At 46.2% G+C, this 17,117-nt stretch overlaps 1 protein-coding gene across 2 annotated transcripts in view; it reads right to left on the bottom strand.

The window, feature by feature from the left end:
• RCOR1 (REST corepressor 1) overlaps positions 1-17,117 on the bottom strand; it is an 85,566-nt gene that overhangs the window by 23,940 nt on the left and 44,509 nt on the right. For both annotated transcript variants that reach the window (XM_061998023.1, XM_061998022.1), the window contains one exon: positions 1,891-1,943. In XM_061998023.1, coding sequence (XP_061854007.1) covers positions 1,891-1,943 — 53 coding nt within the window. The remainder of the gene's footprint in view (positions 1-1,890; positions 1,944-17,117) is intronic.

Genomic DNA, 17,117 nt, shown 5'->3' on the forward strand with positions numbered 1-17,117 from the left:
AGCTCACCACTCCCCTCCACAAACTGGCACCTCTTGGTCCACACAGGTGGGTTTTGGGCAAGGGGCACAAGTGGAAGAATGGGAATCCCTGAGATGTCAGCCAAGCTGCCTGCACAGGAGTCCAAGGAGACCAGCTGTCGGGGGGATGCAAGTGTGGGAAAGGGCTGTCTCAGCCAGCAAAGCCCAGAGACAGCAGCCAAATGCTAAAGTGAGCTGTAACTGGCTTCCAGGGTGTCCCTAGCAGCTTGCCCACAGTTATCCAGCCAACAGCAACTCTGATGACACGGGCAGAAGAGAGAGTGTCCCTTGGTGACACAACAAATCACGCTGATTTGAAAGCCTTGACACTTGTCCCTATAATACAAAATGAGTGTGTGCCTTCCACAGTGAAGCAAGGTCCATCTTCTCCAGTTATTTTCTGGAAGTGCCTAGTGTAGCTGTCTAGGAAATCCCAAAGGGAAACATGTTTAACTGCAGGGTATTATGTGAGAGTGCTGGGGAAGGGGTAAGGAAGGGGTTTCTTTTGGGGGAGGATATCTTCACAGATTGCTCAATCACTTTACAATCTGTTATGGCAAGATTCATAACTTCTACATATAGAGGATGGAAGGAAAAGTCAGTCTAGACTCTGCAAACAACCCTTCTCCACTGAAGTAATGAAAGCCATTTTTATTACCCTGAGACCATCTCTTTTGGCAAGTATTAGCCCCAATATCCAACAGCAGGATACACCCATCTCAGCTGAAGTAAGCTACCATCCTTATTTTCATTGAAGCCTGCAGCCTTTTGGTGCCTTTCTTGTCACTGATTTCTGCCTCATACAAACTGTAACTATCAAATGTGATCACTCCTGGGTTTGCTGGAAATTTTGCTGGCTATCTCAGCTTGAATGTTCACGTTCCACAAGAAGGCTTTTTGAACACGAGTATCAACCACTGAAAGTCTGACTCAAAGGTGACAGCGGAGTCATTTAAAAAGGAAACCTTGCCAATCCCAATTGTTACTTTCTATGCTCATAGCCTTGCCTCAACAGCTTCATCAACTTTCAGCTTTTCACAGAATCTCGTTGTAGAGACAGTACATAATTTGTCAAGACAGTAAGTCATGAAATTCCCCACCTTCCCTTTCCAGGCAAGTATCAGTGCACAAGGAAACTCCACAGAACTCAGAAAAACCTTCCCAGCACAGGTCTGCTCATCTTCCCAGAGGAGTGTTGAAACCAGTACTAGTTAACTCAGGGGAAAATCAGTACACAATGCCAGAGCACATGAAGGAGAGGTCTGCCCCTCAGACCAGGATTTCCATCCCTAGGCTAAAGGCACTGACAAGCCTGAGGGCCAGTTGCTGAATTCATCTACCACTACTGCACCGACACCTGAGGTGCTCACCTACGTAATGCACAGTGGTTTGCAGCACAGTTTTAAGGTAAATAACTGTGGATATTGGTTTCCCTAAGAAAAGCACATGATGGCTCAATAGCTCATTAATAACTGCTTAAGACATCCATGAAGCAGAGATGAAGTAGTCAAGTGGAAACTGCAATGCAATTAGGCAGCTGTCCAAAGACAAGTCAATGTCCTTAATGTTGTTTAAGCATTCTGAAAGTGTCCAAGAGGTAGTGACCACGAGAAGCATGACGCTCACGGCCAGACCCTACTACAGCTTACAATGGTTTTGTGTTTCTTCTTTTGACTCTTGATGTAGAACTAGGGGTGATCTCCATAATCCCATAGCATAGCTTCCTATTAGAAACAGCCACTTTGGGGAGAAGGAGGAGAGGAGGAAACAAGACTGTACAGAAGGGACGAGGCAGGTCTAGGCATTTTAAGTCATGTTTTGATACCTCTTGAAAAAGGTTTAAAATAAGGTAAGTATTCAAAGGGTTCTTACCTGCTCCATGTTGTATCCATGCTTCTCTTTAGCAATAGCAATATATTCATCCACTGAAAAACAAAAAGAAGGCATAAGAGAATTTCATACAATGAGCTCATCTCCCCTTCCCCTTTCCAGCCTAAAGCCCAGTCCTGCAGCTCAGACTTAAGTCATGGTCATTGCATCCTCCACAGAGAATCCTCACAAATAGCTGCTGTTTACAACAATTTGGGAAAGAAGGAAACAAAAGAAAAACAAGTCACCAGACAAACTACTAATTGTTTTCCTTAACAAGCCTAAATGATGCATGATATCCACACTCTGAAACACAACATGCAATAGTTCAGAACTTGCTCACTGAAGCTCTGACCATCACTGTTTCAGATACTTTTTGTTTTGGGGGTGGTTTTTTTGGTTGGTTTGTTGGGCTTTGTATTTGTTTGGTTTGTGTAGGAGGAGGTGGTTTAAATCCCCCAAAGTAGTAGTTCAGAAGAGAAGTCCCCCAACACAATCCCTATGTTCCAGACTCCTAGTGTTGCACAACCACTGCAGATATCTTGGCACATTTTTTCAGCCTTATGCCTCAGCAATTTTCATCTTGGACTAAACCCCATCTCTATGTATTATTAGGGCTTCAAGAGCTTTTAACCTTTGCAATGTGAAGATGCCCTGAGGAGTTACATCTTGTATAGATGGGACTGAGCTTACATTATATCCAGCAGCACTCATTTGAGAGGGCTGGATCAAAGTCAGTACCAGCAGCAGTGTTCTCAAGTCTGTACCTTTGTACTTGATCATTATTAAACAAACTGTAATGATAATACTCTTGAAAAACACAAGCTAAGGTACGTCAACTAATGGAACTGAAGGTGCCAGAAGCATTGGCTGTCTGAAGGATCCCCCAACGTGCTAGCACCCTGAAAGACTAAGAACTGGTACACACAGCCAGAATTCCCATTCTTGTACAGATTTTGGGCTTCAAGAAAAGCCACTTAGCAATAAACCCAAAAGTCATTCCTCCCTCCTTCTCTGTAGCTACCCAGGAAGGGATGCAAGCAAATTCCTGTGCTGAGCACCCAACTGAGAGAGCATCTCCAGGAGGAAATGGTTGTGTGCACTTCAACTAACAAAGCCCCACTTCCCATGGTTTGGGCTTCAGCTCTCAAATGTGCTCCTCCCACGTTTTCTGCCTCTATGGATTCTCATATGGAGTCTCTGGCACCTAATAGCCTTCTTAAAGCCTTTCCTTCAAACATGGCACTTCACAGTTCTTCCTTCAGCTAAGCAAACTAAACAATGAACTCAAAAGGTATTGATAAAGCAGAGAGGATAGATCAGAAAATGCACACCAGGAGAGCAACAGCCTCTTACTTTCAGCTTGTCACCAACACAAATGAATTAAATCTAGGTACTTAAAAGCAGACATCTCATATAACTAGACAACATGCCACGTGATATCAATGTCAGTCCCTTTGTTTGGAAAAGGGGTGCATCAGTTAACTTTCATTAAAAGGTGTTGTAAAGAAAGGACTTTGTTAAGTGCCATGAAGAAGCCCATGAAAAGCTTCATATAGCCACATGTTACGGCAGGAGGAAGGCATGCAGTAAATACAGGCACAGCTCTGCATTAGCAAGGACACTGCAGGAGGTTCTTGCTCTTCCAAGCTCCCACCTGCACACAACAGAGACCCCCAAGGGGCCAATGAACCTGTTTGTTGGACCATGTTCTGGATACGTTCAGTAAAAGCTTTATTAGCTCTTTGGAAAAAGGTTGTGTAGCCACAACCAGCCATTTGCACCCCTGCAGCAAAAATACAGCTGCCTCTCCAAGTCAACAAACTGTTTCTAAGGACCATGTTGAACCAGGATAAGAAACATCCTTTCTTGCAGACAACCTTTTTTTGCCCAAGGTAAACACACTAACATAGCTGCACAGACAGGGGAGGTGATGGGGACAGCAACAGAAACTTCTCAGGCTGAGAAGTTGTGAAGAATTGTGCATTGCCTAATAGAACATTCTGAGGGTTACCAAGGGTAAGAACCTCAGAAATCAGCTTTGCCATGGAAAAACCCCCAACCTGTAAAGCCACACCCCAAGGGAACATGATCCAGCACCACACTGGCAATGTGGGGACAGAGAGGGGAACTGCCTCCTCCCTTGCCTCCACGTGCCAAACAGGGCAGGGAACATCAGCAGAATGTGGGCAGAACAGTGACTTGAGATGCTTTCAGACTTCACAACCACACCAAATACGAAGCTGCCAGGAAACCCCCAGTGCAGCATTTCTCTGTACTTCATCTAAATGCTCTTGGCTTCCTTAGGACAAGTATTGCACATGCAGTGTTATATATTTTGTCTAAGGAGGAGGTGAAGGAAGGAGGAGGGAACGGAGTTGAATTCTCTGAAGTCCAAGGCTGAATTAAGCTCCTGAATGCTAAGTACTGCTGCATTAACTTGCCTGCTTTCACTGTGGAAAGAGCCACAGTTCCTCTTTTGATTCCAGCACTTTTTCCTTTAATATGTACAGAGAAGGGATGAGGTTGTTCTTTCCAGAATATCACCTTTCTTATGCAAGATGCTGCACGCAATTAAAACATACTTCTTCCCCCTTACTCCCTATGCCCTAAGAAATCACTGCAGTGGTTTGTCTCCTAACTGAGCAAGAACATCAGCAAGGTCCCCCCTATATTAGCAGGATTTATCTTGCATCAAGTCAATACAGCAGAGCCAAACAGCAGAGTGAGTGATCAGACACCATGAAAGGAGGCAGGACGTTCTTCTCCTCAGTGTGGTCTGTAACATCTCTGTGTTACACCTCATTGTTACAACAGAGGAAGAGAAAAGGAAGCAAAAGGCAGTAAGGCAGTAAACTGATCCTGAGCCCAGAGCAATACTCCTATGCACCAGAAGAGTGTCTGTGGATGAAGGAAGGACAAGCAGTACTCTACTCTACTCTTGGCTTGTTCCCTGCCCGCTTACTGACAACTCAGCCTTGTCATTTCTTGGCTAATCACAGGCTCACTCACTTTGATGCTTGCACCATCTGAGAGCTATGACAGTCCCCTGAGTAATCCTTCCGATTGCTCTTTCTTTATCATCTCCCTCCGTATGAAGTGAGCAAGAAAGAGCATGGCACCAGCTGAGTCACAAGGATCCCTTTAGTCTCCTGTACCAGTAAAGCCTGGAATTGCCACAGGCTTAAAGCTTCACTCGGCACACTGGATGAATAAATGCCCTCTTCCCTCTCTGCCTTCCCCTCGTGCCTCTAGCAAGCAGGGCAGCAGGGCATGTGAAATTCTGCTCCACTGCATTTTAGTGGCATTCAGTCACACTCAGCATGTTTAGACATCAGAGTTTGGAGAGAGAAGAGCCTGGGGCAGAGTCCTGCTTACAGAAGAGAGTTTTCCAGCACAGCTCTTAGCTGGTTTCCAGGATAGAATAAGCAAGAGCAGCAAAGCCATCCTATCCCACTTCCCCCAGCACAGGCATAAGGTACACCACAACACACTCTCCATACCAGCACTAACCTTTCTCCAAGCAAGGCGCACAAGAGCATCCTCCCCCCCACCATCCAACTCACTTCTCCATGCCAGAAAGAGATTTTGGCACAGACCAGGCCAAAGAGACAGGGATCCTTGAATGGAGACAGACATGTGACACAGGAGATGCACTGCTCCTGTGAAGGCTCTTGTTGCTACTAGAAACCAGATGGTTGGAGGGACAGAAGAGAATCATAATCTGGTATTTCTTTACTTTATTTGGCTAACACTTCTCTTGCATGCATTTTAGCTGTGTGGAGCTGAACAGGGCCACTTTGCCTGCCCCACACCCACAATGCAGTGAGCACTGGCCCAAAGAGCCCCTTCCTACATCTAGTCATACTCAGAAAGGCAAGAGCAGCACAAAAGGTGGGGACACCAAGGAAACAGAGCCTCATAGATATATTGTCACCAGCAATGAGGAGCACAGTGTTCAGATGCTGAAACACATCCTTCCTTAACACAAGTGAGGTCTACAAAATGATGACCAAAGGATCCTGGGTGTAGCACTAACACAACCAAGGAGTCAAGGGAGATGGAAGAGAGTGGGAAAAGGAGAGGAAGATGCTTCTGCCCATGCCATCTATCAAGGACAGTTTCAGACCAACATGGTGTGGCTGACCCCCTGAATTTGCTGATCTAGTTTCCACTTGTCTTTTTCACAAACCTTTTTTCTTCTGCTACCCATCTTCCTGCAAGAATTACTCAGTGAGACAAAAGAAAGGGGACCCTCTTGGCTGACAGAGGGAAAGAGATAAGAGCAAAACAACTGCATTGCTGATTTTCAGTCCTGCATCCCCGAACGGTGAATTCAGGGATGTAAACCAGGAGCATTAATTTCAGGGGGGTGAGAGAACTCTGAAAAGGGAAATGCCTGCAAGCAATCACTCCCCTCACCATCATTTGAACAGATGAAATGATCTCTCCAAGTGGGTCTTGCAGGAGAATTTCCCCCACCCCAATTGGTTTTTAATGACCCCACAGGTATCGGGTCACGTTCCCCGGACTCGGTGACCCCAAGGAGGGTTTGCAGCAGAAGTGAGCGTGCTAAAGCCTATAGTGAGCAACAGGAATGCAGAGGTAGAGCTGTTGCTGCAACCTCAGCTCACCCCCATTACTGGGGTACTGCAGGAGCTCTGAACAGTTTGCATATTACGTGATGCAATGCCCTGACAGAACGGGGTGAGATGAGGACAAACGCAGCAGCCTTCACAGCCTCAGTAATGTGCTTCACAGGGTCTGATCAATGCCGAAACCTGGGAGGAATTCTGGATGTTGCTGTACATCTTCCCCCTCCCCTCCATTTCCCTTGAGAACAGGAGGAAAAAAGCAGCCAAGACCCAGGAAAAAGAGACCAATGTTACGTAAAGCAAACGAGGAGCGTGGATTAGACACATACGTGTGAAATTCCTCCAAGTTTCAAAACACAATTATGACGGTGGAGAAACAACTAAGCACAGCTTTTGCCTTGGCTGTAAAAACGAGCAGCTGCATTGCCGTCCCACCACCCTCTCAGCATTGGTGGAACAATCCTGCCACCTCGTGGGCTTGGCACAGGAGAGGAAGCTGCAAAAAGCACAGGAGTTTGGCCAAGCATTCCTGTAAAAGCCAGCTGCGGCAGGAGGCAGGGGGAGCAGGCAGAGATCAAAGCGAGGTGTCTTGACCCCTTTTTCTGAGCAGAATCACTTAGAAGAAAATAAAATCCACCCATTTAAAAGGGAAAAGCTATTTCCTCTCTTGGCAAGATGCAGTGTGGAGAGAAGCAGAAAGAGCACAGCCATGTTTTGTGTCTCACTTTGCACCCACCTGCGCAGGCACAGAGCCTCCTTTAACACCTTTTCTAGGAACAAAGGGCAGTAGTTACATATACACAGGGGCTACTTAAAAGTCATGTCATGCAACCCAATGCACAAGAGGACTGAGGCCTCAACTCCACTGCATCTGCAGCAAGTGAGGGAAAAGTCTGGATGCAACTGCAAAGCAAAAAACCATCCTTACCTGGAAAAGCTTACTTGAATAAGAGCAAGAGAAAACACCCTGCAGTGGGGCAGGATGCTCTGAGCCATAGGACTCCACAGTATCTCAATCTCACACCCACTTACCTCCCTGTAGCTCAGATTGTACTTTTCCACCTACAAAGGACCATAGGGTGCCACTGCATTAGAAGGCTCCTTGGGCAGCAGAACCAGGTTAAGCACCCCTAAACCTCCAGCCACCTCTCCCCCAACCCCAGGAGCAGAAACATTTGACTGGACCCCCAGGGAACACAGCTGGGAAACTGCTCTGCCTGGAGTGCAGCTCATTCCTTGCCCTGGCATAGCACAGCAGCAGGGATGAGCAGAGGGGTGAGGAACCAGCATGGCTATGTAAACTAGCACTGGGAAGGAGAGAGTTGCTCACAGAGCCACACCTGGAGCCTGGAATCAGCAGTCTCAGCATAAAACAAGGAGTAAAATGGAGTGTCCTACTGCTGGAAGATTTCTCTCTTTAAAAGCTTGTTTTCTAACACAAAGGCAACCAGTTCCCACCCAAGCAGTGCACACTAATAAGCCAGAAAACAAACCCCATATTTCCTCTCTCTTTAACACAGCTTTTGCATGGCCTCCATCTAAGGAGAAGTCCAAAGTTGAAACTCCATTTATGGTTAAAGACTTGACTCACCTGCCATGAGATTCTGCTGTGTCAGCAAGAAGGATGTACTGCAGACACAGGTGCACTGACAAATCTAGCAGAGGTTTTGTAGCTTGTCAAAACTATCTTCAACTGCTTTCAAACATGCTCATTCTTGAAGTTTCACCCTCAGCTGACATTATCATCTCAAGAAAAAAGCTCAACACACCATGAACAGGTGAGGAGTAGTGTATCAGTATTGTCCTAAGTCATTCTCTTGCCTCTCTGATACTGCTGCAGCTCTCCCTCAAAGGCCATGTGGATCTCCACAGATGTCCAAGGTTGTCCAGGGAACACTCTCTGGGAAGAAAGATTTCTTTCTACACAGTCACCACACATAACCTCCAGCCAGAAATTTGTTCCACCATAGCACTGAACAACACTTAAATGAAGGAATGGCACAGGTTTCAGATCTTCAAAGCCCTAGGTACCATGAGCCTAGATGTATTTATACATACCACAGAAGGAAATCTGACAGGGCAGTAGCAACTCTACTCTACCTGTGGCATGTAGCACAGAATAGGCAGAGCCACATCAGATCACCCAGAACCTAATCTGTGACCTTACAGGATCTGAACATGGCTATCATTCAGCATTACAAACCTGAGCCTAAATCAGACACACAATTACAGGACTGTATGGAATGTAATTAGCCAGAGCACTTGATATTGGGTTTGGAGCCCAGGTAAAAAAAAAACACCACACATTGGCTTCTAGCAGGAAGGGAATAATCATTCCCACATATGACCTTCTAAGACACAGACAGGATAAACACAGAGCACGTGGCTGAACAACAAAGTGAGTTTATAGATCAGCTCTTTGCATTATTCAGCCCTGTGCTCTCAACTCAGTCCAAGAAGCCCTAAAGCCAGGTTCACTAATCTGAAAGAATACAGTTTGACACACAATGATGACAGAGTCAGTATGGGAGACCACAGATTGTGACTGTTAGCTTTGGTGGCCTACCTAGGAATACTCTCAGTGCTTCATCCACATCATGCTATTCATGCTGAAATTCTTTGTCTGCCAAACAGTCAGCACAGACCACCATAAAGCTTGGTCAGGCAACCTGTTGTCAATCAGCTTCAAAAGCTACCAAGGAATAGCCAGACTCAAAGCCCTCCAAAGAAGGTGAAACCTTCCACAAAGTCCATTTTCTATCCTCCAAAAGATTCTGAAAGCTCCTGCCTAAAACCAGAATTGCTGTATTTCTGGTTGTAGTAGGAATGTGAACTAATATAAGCACTGTCTCACAGCCAAGCTTCCTTCATAGCATGGGTAACTCCACTTCTCCCCCACACAAGGTCTTTGTGCAGCGTGAGGGCACACATACAAGGGCTGTGGGGGAGTACAATAGCCAGCAGGTTAAATTGCAACTCATCCTAATTGTTACTGACAATAAAGGCTGTGGCAAAAGAGCAGAAGCCATGCTGACCCCCTTCATAAAGGATCTATAAAAGCAAAAGAAATGACCAATTTGTCCCTTAGCTAGCTCCTTGAAGGATGTCACTTGGGTGGAAAGGAAGCATCAGACCAGGCAACAAGAGGAAGGAGAGGAGCCAGAGTTCCACAAAGGAGCTGCCTCAGGCGGCTGGGCCGAGCACCAGGAGCTGCTCACAGAGGGCAGAGAGCCTCCCTCCAGCTGTTATTGCCCACATCCAGCTCCTGGATGCCTGAATTGCCCCATGATCTCAACTGGCCAGTGCTCAGGTCACAAAAGCACCACTTAGCATTTCAGTTACTTTTTGCAGCCAGCTCCCTCACTCCCAACCCCAGCTCTCTGGGTAACACAATAGCCTCAGCAACCCAGGCGGCCTCTGCACTCACAGAGAAGTTGCAAGAAACCTGTGTCCAGCAAAATCAGATGAAGAATGACAGGGACTAAGTGAAGGCAGCTTGATGTTGGGAGGCAACTAACCCCTCACTTGCATTTCTCAAAGTGTTACTCAGATGATTTTGTTCCTTCTACCTCTACAGTCAAAAACCTCTTTTCAGATGTTTGGGGATGGCAGGGACTTTCCCACAACTCCACTCATTATCCAGCTACACCTGGGTGCTGAGAATGAAAACTTGAGGTCTCCAACTTGCTTTGAAAGACTCTGTTTCCCCTGCTTTCCCGTCAGCAGGGTGTCAGCAAGTTATCAGGAAGCAGGATAATGGAGATGAGGCCAACACTTCCAGTGCACAGTGCTGCACAGCCCAAAAAGGACAGTTTATCTTGAAAGCAATCCTGGCTCTGCCCTCCAGCTGTCTGCCCAGTCCCTCTCCTCAAAGTTCCTATTCCTGCTTCCTGCAAGAACAGTTGGGCTGCTGATAAGCAGCTGTCTAATCACTTAAGGCAGGCCATGAACTCAGGCAACATAAATAAGCACCTACTACAGGTTAAGGTACAGTGGTTTGTGAAATTCCTGGTACCTTGCCCCACGTAACAGGAGAACCTGGGCAATAGACAGAGGTGTCAATGAAGAGCCCTTTCTCCAGCAGAGGTCAGAAGCTACCTATGGACATATATGAACTCATATGGATTACTGTCAACACTCATATGGATGGTGTGGACAGGCCAGTCTTTGGGAGACACTCTGACTCCATTCTTGCACTTGTTTACTTCCTACAAGTCTGAATCCAGAGAGTTGCAAAGAAATGGTTTTGACTCCTCTAAGAAGTCTGTGCAGAAGGACAGCAAGCTTACACAGATTGATCCTGGACAACACAATCTTTACAGTAGCCTCTAAACCCAAGTACTGGTGTGATGTTGACACATATGAAGGTATTCACATAAAATTAAGTGAATTTAGGGGAAAATCAAGTTACAGATTCACACACCACATGCTGAAACATGGATTATATACAGGCCCTCAGCCTTCAAGGATGATTCTAAGAGACTGAGCAGAAAAGCCTACAATAAGCCAATGTCACTAAGTAGATCCTGGAGTATCAGCGATAGGCGATCATGGCTTTTAGCCAGGATTTAGAAGCCCAGCCCTTACTGAAAAGTTACTGTGTATTACTGCTAATCCTTCCACTGCTAGAAAATTCACTGCTAACCTACCATAATATGAATCTGTATGAGAAGGACCTGACTGAGAAAGTAATATTGACTGCAGAAATAAGAGTACAGGAAAAATAGCTAGTGGGAGTGGTTCCTAATTAGAGTGAATAACATCACAGTAAGCAAGTTGTGGTGAGCTCTGGAACACATCCTTGAGAAAGCCTAGCTGCTCTGCCCCTGCACTAGCACCTCTGGAAAAGGTCACACTCAGCAGCACATGAACTCAGAGTGAGTTGTTATGGCTATGACCTCCCCGAGCATTGTTCAGTGGAGGACATATCACAAGAACACCTCCCTGCCTGCAAACAGCTCCTGTCACATCCCTGTAAACATGCACTTGCCTGTGCATTTGCTGACTAATCTTGCTCTAAGGCTGTTCTCAGTGATGTCCAGTGATAGGACAAGGGGCAACAGGTACAAGTTGGAACAGAAGAGGTTCCAAAGAAACACAAGGAAGAATCTCTTCCCTGCTGAGGTGAGGGAGCACTGGAAGGGGCTACCCAGATGGGCTGTGGAGTCTCCTTCTCTGGAGACATTCACCTGGATGAGTTCCTGTGTGCCCTACTCTAGGTGGTCCTGCTCTGGCAGGGGGGTTGCACTGGATGAGCTTTGGAGGTCCCTTCCAACCCTTAAGACTCTGTGATTAAGAAATAGTTACCCCTCCAGTTCCTTGCTCCTTCTTATTTTTGCCCTCACAGCTACAGTAGGAGATAAGAAGTCAGGAAAAAAGACCTAGTCCTCCAAAATGCTGTGAGCCTGCTGTTCCCATCAAGACCAACCAGACTGGAGTGAACTCAGCCTGTCCCAGGGCTGGGTCCAAGCAGCACGAAGCAGCTGCCGCCTGCTGCTTCTTGTCATACTGGTCCTACAACTCACGCAGCGCCTATCAGGCTGAGTAAGGCTGCTCCCAAACATATCTGAGATCAAGGCTCACTGCCAGAGTAACTCTTAACACAGCTATCATCACTCCATTAAAACCATGGCATCTTGTCTCTAAACTTCACTTGTGAAGCGCCTCTCAGTGCAGCAGCACTAGCTCAATCCCCGCAGCAGCAACAGGAGCGGCAGCACTTTCAAACTGGGTCATCTCGACACTACGTGTTCAGACAAGGCCTGGTTCCCACTGCAGTAAAAAGGAGGAACAAACAGGTGGCAGGAGAGAACAAGGCACATGAAGAAACTGGTGACTGGGCCCCTTCCCTTCCCAGCACAGCAGCAAGAATTCCTCCAGGATAACACAGCTACCTTAGATAAGACATCTTTTCCCTGGATATCCTCCAACACGGTCTGTCCCTCAAAAACAACCAACAATAACACAAAAACTCCTAAACCAACATATGAAAAAAACACCAAAACAAACAAAACCCAAGCCCAAATCCACCTCACCCTGGGTGAAATCCATCCCTGACACACCCCACGTTAGCCCTTCCAAACTACATTGTTTTCCTCCCTCAAACACAAACCAGCTGAAAGGGTTAAAAAAAAATCTCATCTTAATTTAAATAAGCATTCAGGATCCAGAAATATCAACCTGCAGCAATAAAGATGAAAGGGCTGCTGTGAGATTTCCACACAGCATTGCAACAGCAGATGACAAACAAAGGGGAAACTGCAGCTAGTTTGAGGCAACTCAGCCCTCTTGTGGGATACACCCACAGCCTTTGAAGCCTGGCATCTTCTTTTTACTGTTACCATAAGCACCAAAAAAGTTGCCTCAGCTAAAATGAAAACAAATGCATCCCTTCACCTTCATCTTTTGAGCATGTTCTGAAGTGCAGCAACTGCAGCTGCTGGGAGAAGGGGCCATGTCTGTATCATTTCTACAGCCAAACTCAAGCACCATCTTAAAACACCAGCTCCCTCACTTCTGAATTCATGGAGTTGTATTCTTCAGCTTCTGTATTTGCATCCAAGCCTCAGAGCTGCCAGGTTCACTGCATAATATGAGATTTGGATTAGGTGTAAATCCAATTCTGCTTTCCCATTAACACTTTTTGTTGCCAGTTAAGACAGCCAAACTAATACTTCTAGGGAAGGAACACATACAAACACCAAGGTCATAAGTTTGGCTTTTTGCTGTCTTCAGGTAAGCAGGTGACAGTTGCAGTTCCTGAAATCCACCTCTCAGTGACTTGGAAGTGTTGGCTCTACCTGGCAGCTCTTTTTTAAGGCTATTGCTTTTCCTACTAACCAAAAAAATAAAACCCAAACATCCCTCAAAATTCCCAACAGCACTTCAACAAAAAACAGACACAAACAAGCAGAAAGCTTGCAAACAAGAAAAGCACAATACATAACATCCCTCCTTCCAAAATGTTCCACAGCACTCAGCCAGGCACAGAAGTGTCTGCTAGGACTTCAACAATACTTGTTTCTCTCTGGTGGCAAAGCCTAAGCAGCTCCTGCTGTCCCACACCTGACCAGAGCAGCTGCACTCAGAGCTCCAACACAGCTTCTCACGGGGTTCTATCACAAACCAGGTCACAGAAACAACAGGGGTTGAAGGGGAGAGGAGACCAAAAATAAACCACAGTCCCTACTGTTTCAAGGATGCTGTTTACAGCATGGAGAGGAGGGACTTAAAAAGCAGCTTTGCTAATGCTGAAAACACACCAGACTAGCATCCTCTCCCTCCCTGTTGCTGCCTGAGGAGATGTGCCCATGTACTGGGGAGGAGGTGGCTGCCCCGTGCCTCTGAAGCATTAATCCCATTTTAAATGCATCCTGTTAAACAGGGGCTTCATTTTCTTAAAAGGGAGGTTTTAAGATCAACGCCTTCCCCAGTCTACTCTCTCCCATTTGTGGGTTTCCACTCACATTCATTTATTTCTAGGGCAGCCTACATTCCAAAGAAAACGAGAACTGTTGACAATAGTTGGAGTCATATGTCCCCAGAAGCCACAGGCCAAAATAAGTGAGCTGGGAGCAAAAAGATATGTCCAAGCAGAAGGTCTTCTTGAAACAGCTACAGCTCAGCTACACACTGAAAACAGAGACTTGCCACACAAAGCATGATCAGGCACACTCAGCAACCTGAGAAGACATTTTCCTATCCTCTGCTCTGGCAGTCATTTTAAGTTATAAAATTCAGACAAAGGTAATTTCCAAGCTTGCTTAACATTGCTTTTAAAAGGGAAGCTGAAGAATAGTCATAGCCTGTTCTATTAGTCCTTGAACTACAGCTGGAGACAGACTTTGGCCACTTAAACCTACAACCTGCCCTCAAATGTTGAGACTCACCTCACCTTTACAAGAGAAGACAGCTATCAAAACTCACTCTTGCCCAAAGAAAGCTGACGACACACTAATGACCAGGACACACAGATTTGGTTGGGACATAGGCTTTTGAGATCCTGACTGACAACTCACAGCTTCTTTGGGTGGAGCTACACACTCCCAAACCGTTACCCAGGCTGTGGCACAGTTACCTAAACCTTGCCCATCCAGACACCACGGGGTTAATATCCCTGGTAACCATAGCAACCAGCACTTCTTCCTCCATCAGCCTCAGCTGGCATGTTGCTGCCTTCCCAGAATCAGGTTTTGCAGCACATTTAGGGACCTCTCTCCCTTTCCCCCAGCTGCAAGGTTTGGCCAAGCACATGCCTCAAAGATGATGGAGTACTCACATCTTCACCTATTTCTGGCATTCCTCTGTCACTGTGTCTCGTGGGCACTTGTACCCTCCATGGAGAGTGATTAGACAGTCTCACTCTGTAAGTGCACCAAGGCAGGCATAACATAAAGCAGGGAGCCAGCTGCAGCCTCAAAGGAAGAGATGCCAGGGTATGGAGGGAGGGGCTGGTGAGCATCCAAAGTCAACATGGGGATCAACCATCAGGACAAACAGCAGCAGCACTATAAGACATGGGGAGCTGCTACCCCATGGGTATTGGGGACAGCACCTGTCTCCTCACTGTGGCCTCAAACTGCAAATCCACAGGAGACACCCACTGAGACATCAGTGAGAAACCCCAACTCCCACCTTGCAGCACATGTATTCTATCAGGAACAGAGCAGAAAAATGACTTTCAAACCAGAGCTTATCACTAGCAAAACAATACAGCTTTCTCCTCTTGTAGTTCACCCCTGAACTGCAGATGCATAAAAGCAATCATCACATCCTATCCTCTCGCCTGCTTCCCATCCCTCGCTCCTGGGCAGCTGCAGCATGCCAGCACTTGCTCATTTCTAAACCAACCCAATGTCATTTTATGGTTCCACCCATCGGTGTACTTGGCATAGAAACACTGCTGGTTTATTAATAGCTTCATGCTGGCCCAGCTCTACCCTGTGCAGGGTTTCTACAGCATCATTATGATGCATTGTTTGCTATGTCCCCCCTCCTTCCCCACCTGCCACTCAGAGATGCCTGTCTTCACCTGCTCCTCAAGGTCACTTTGCTCACTCTTCCTCCTCTCTCCCTCTCTCATTGCCCTCCATGGCACCAAGTCCTCAGAGAACCTCTCAGGAGTATCATTTTGAGAGCAAGCTCTTTGTAAGAGGTGCCACATCAGCCACACCACATGGGGTATATGGAGCAGAGCTGGAAGGAGAGGACAGTTATTTTAGGTCCAAACGTTCAGTCACTGCACAGTGACGATTCTTTCTTTCTTCTTCAAAAGAGACAGGACAAACTTATAGCTTTAGGTTAACTTTGTGAACTACTCCCTAATGGTGGCAACTGCTATGCAAGTGGCCTCTCAAAGGCAGAAGTCTGGCAGTAGATGATATGCAACATGCTGTCAGCATTCAACTTTGGCATTAATATGGGCTAGGCAGTAAGTGCTTTGCACCCAGGATTAATGGTTAACAAGGAACAGGATAAAAAAAGTGATCAATGGGACAGCACATTTCTGTTTGGTTTAACCTTCTCAACTATATCCATCATTTTGTGGCATCCAGGCAAAAGGTTTCTTCAACATCACTAAGAACATTGCTCCAGCATCCAGGGTGCATGGGACTCAAACAAGCTTTTACTAATTGCATGAGCCTGGAGCATCAGATGTGCAGATACCCACTAGGTCTTGGCTGACACACTGGTCTTTCCAGCTTACAGAGGACCTTCCCACAGCCTCCACCAGTTTGTCCAGCCCTCTGCCAAATTCAGTGGGCATTGCTCTGAGCATCATCACAGATATGCTCATAGGGTTTTGTAGCACACCCACCTTGGAAGAGGTGGCTTCCAAGAGTTTCACTGATGTGCACAGAACTGTGCTACTCACAAGAGCTACCAGTTCACTCCAAGTTGACAACAAATGTGAGCTGCACTGACTTCCATCTTCACATTGAGCCCCAGACACAGGAACATAGAGTCCTAGGTGTTTCAAAGAGTTCACCACAAGAACAGGCACAGGATTAATTAAAGGCTCTGGAGTACAAATGAAAGTAACTGGACACAGGTATCAACACGCTGATGATCGGGAGGATTCGTTCACACACACTTCCACTTGAAAAGCAATATTAAGAATGCATGTGCTAGCTAGGTACAGCCTAAGGGGCTACACCAGCCTCTTGGAGACCACAGCTCCTTCCACTTGCCATTTCATAGACACAATGATTCATCCCACCAAGGATAACACACACACTCCCTCCCAAAAATCCATGGTTTAAAAAAAAAAGGCATCAAGAAACAGAGAATCCATCATTTCCCTGGACACCTTCCAAAAGTCAGTTACAAAAAAAAACCACCCCACACACTCAAGCATTTCATTCCAGTCCATGTGGACTTATTTTTGTAGCCATTTGTTTGCATTAAGCACATCTCTTACTATGTCAAAATTTCCCTTTCAGAAAATAATTGACAATAGTCCCCTTTCAGAAAGCTAAACAGATGGAGTTTGCTTCATCTTCACTTTCCAAAGCATTTCAGTAGCTCCTGTCTCCAATCCTTTTCTTGGTTTTTCCAACAATAAAGCCCCTATTCTGGGGTTCATTTTCCTGAATGCTGCTGGGTGCAGAGGCAGCAAAGCATTCCAGTGAATAT

This window comes from Colius striatus, chromosome 6 (genome assembly GCF_028858725.1).
Source record: "Colius striatus isolate bColStr4 chromosome 6, bColStr4.1.hap1, whole genome shotgun sequence".
Lineage (NCBI taxonomy): Eukaryota > Metazoa > Chordata > Aves > Coliiformes > Coliidae > Colius > Colius striatus.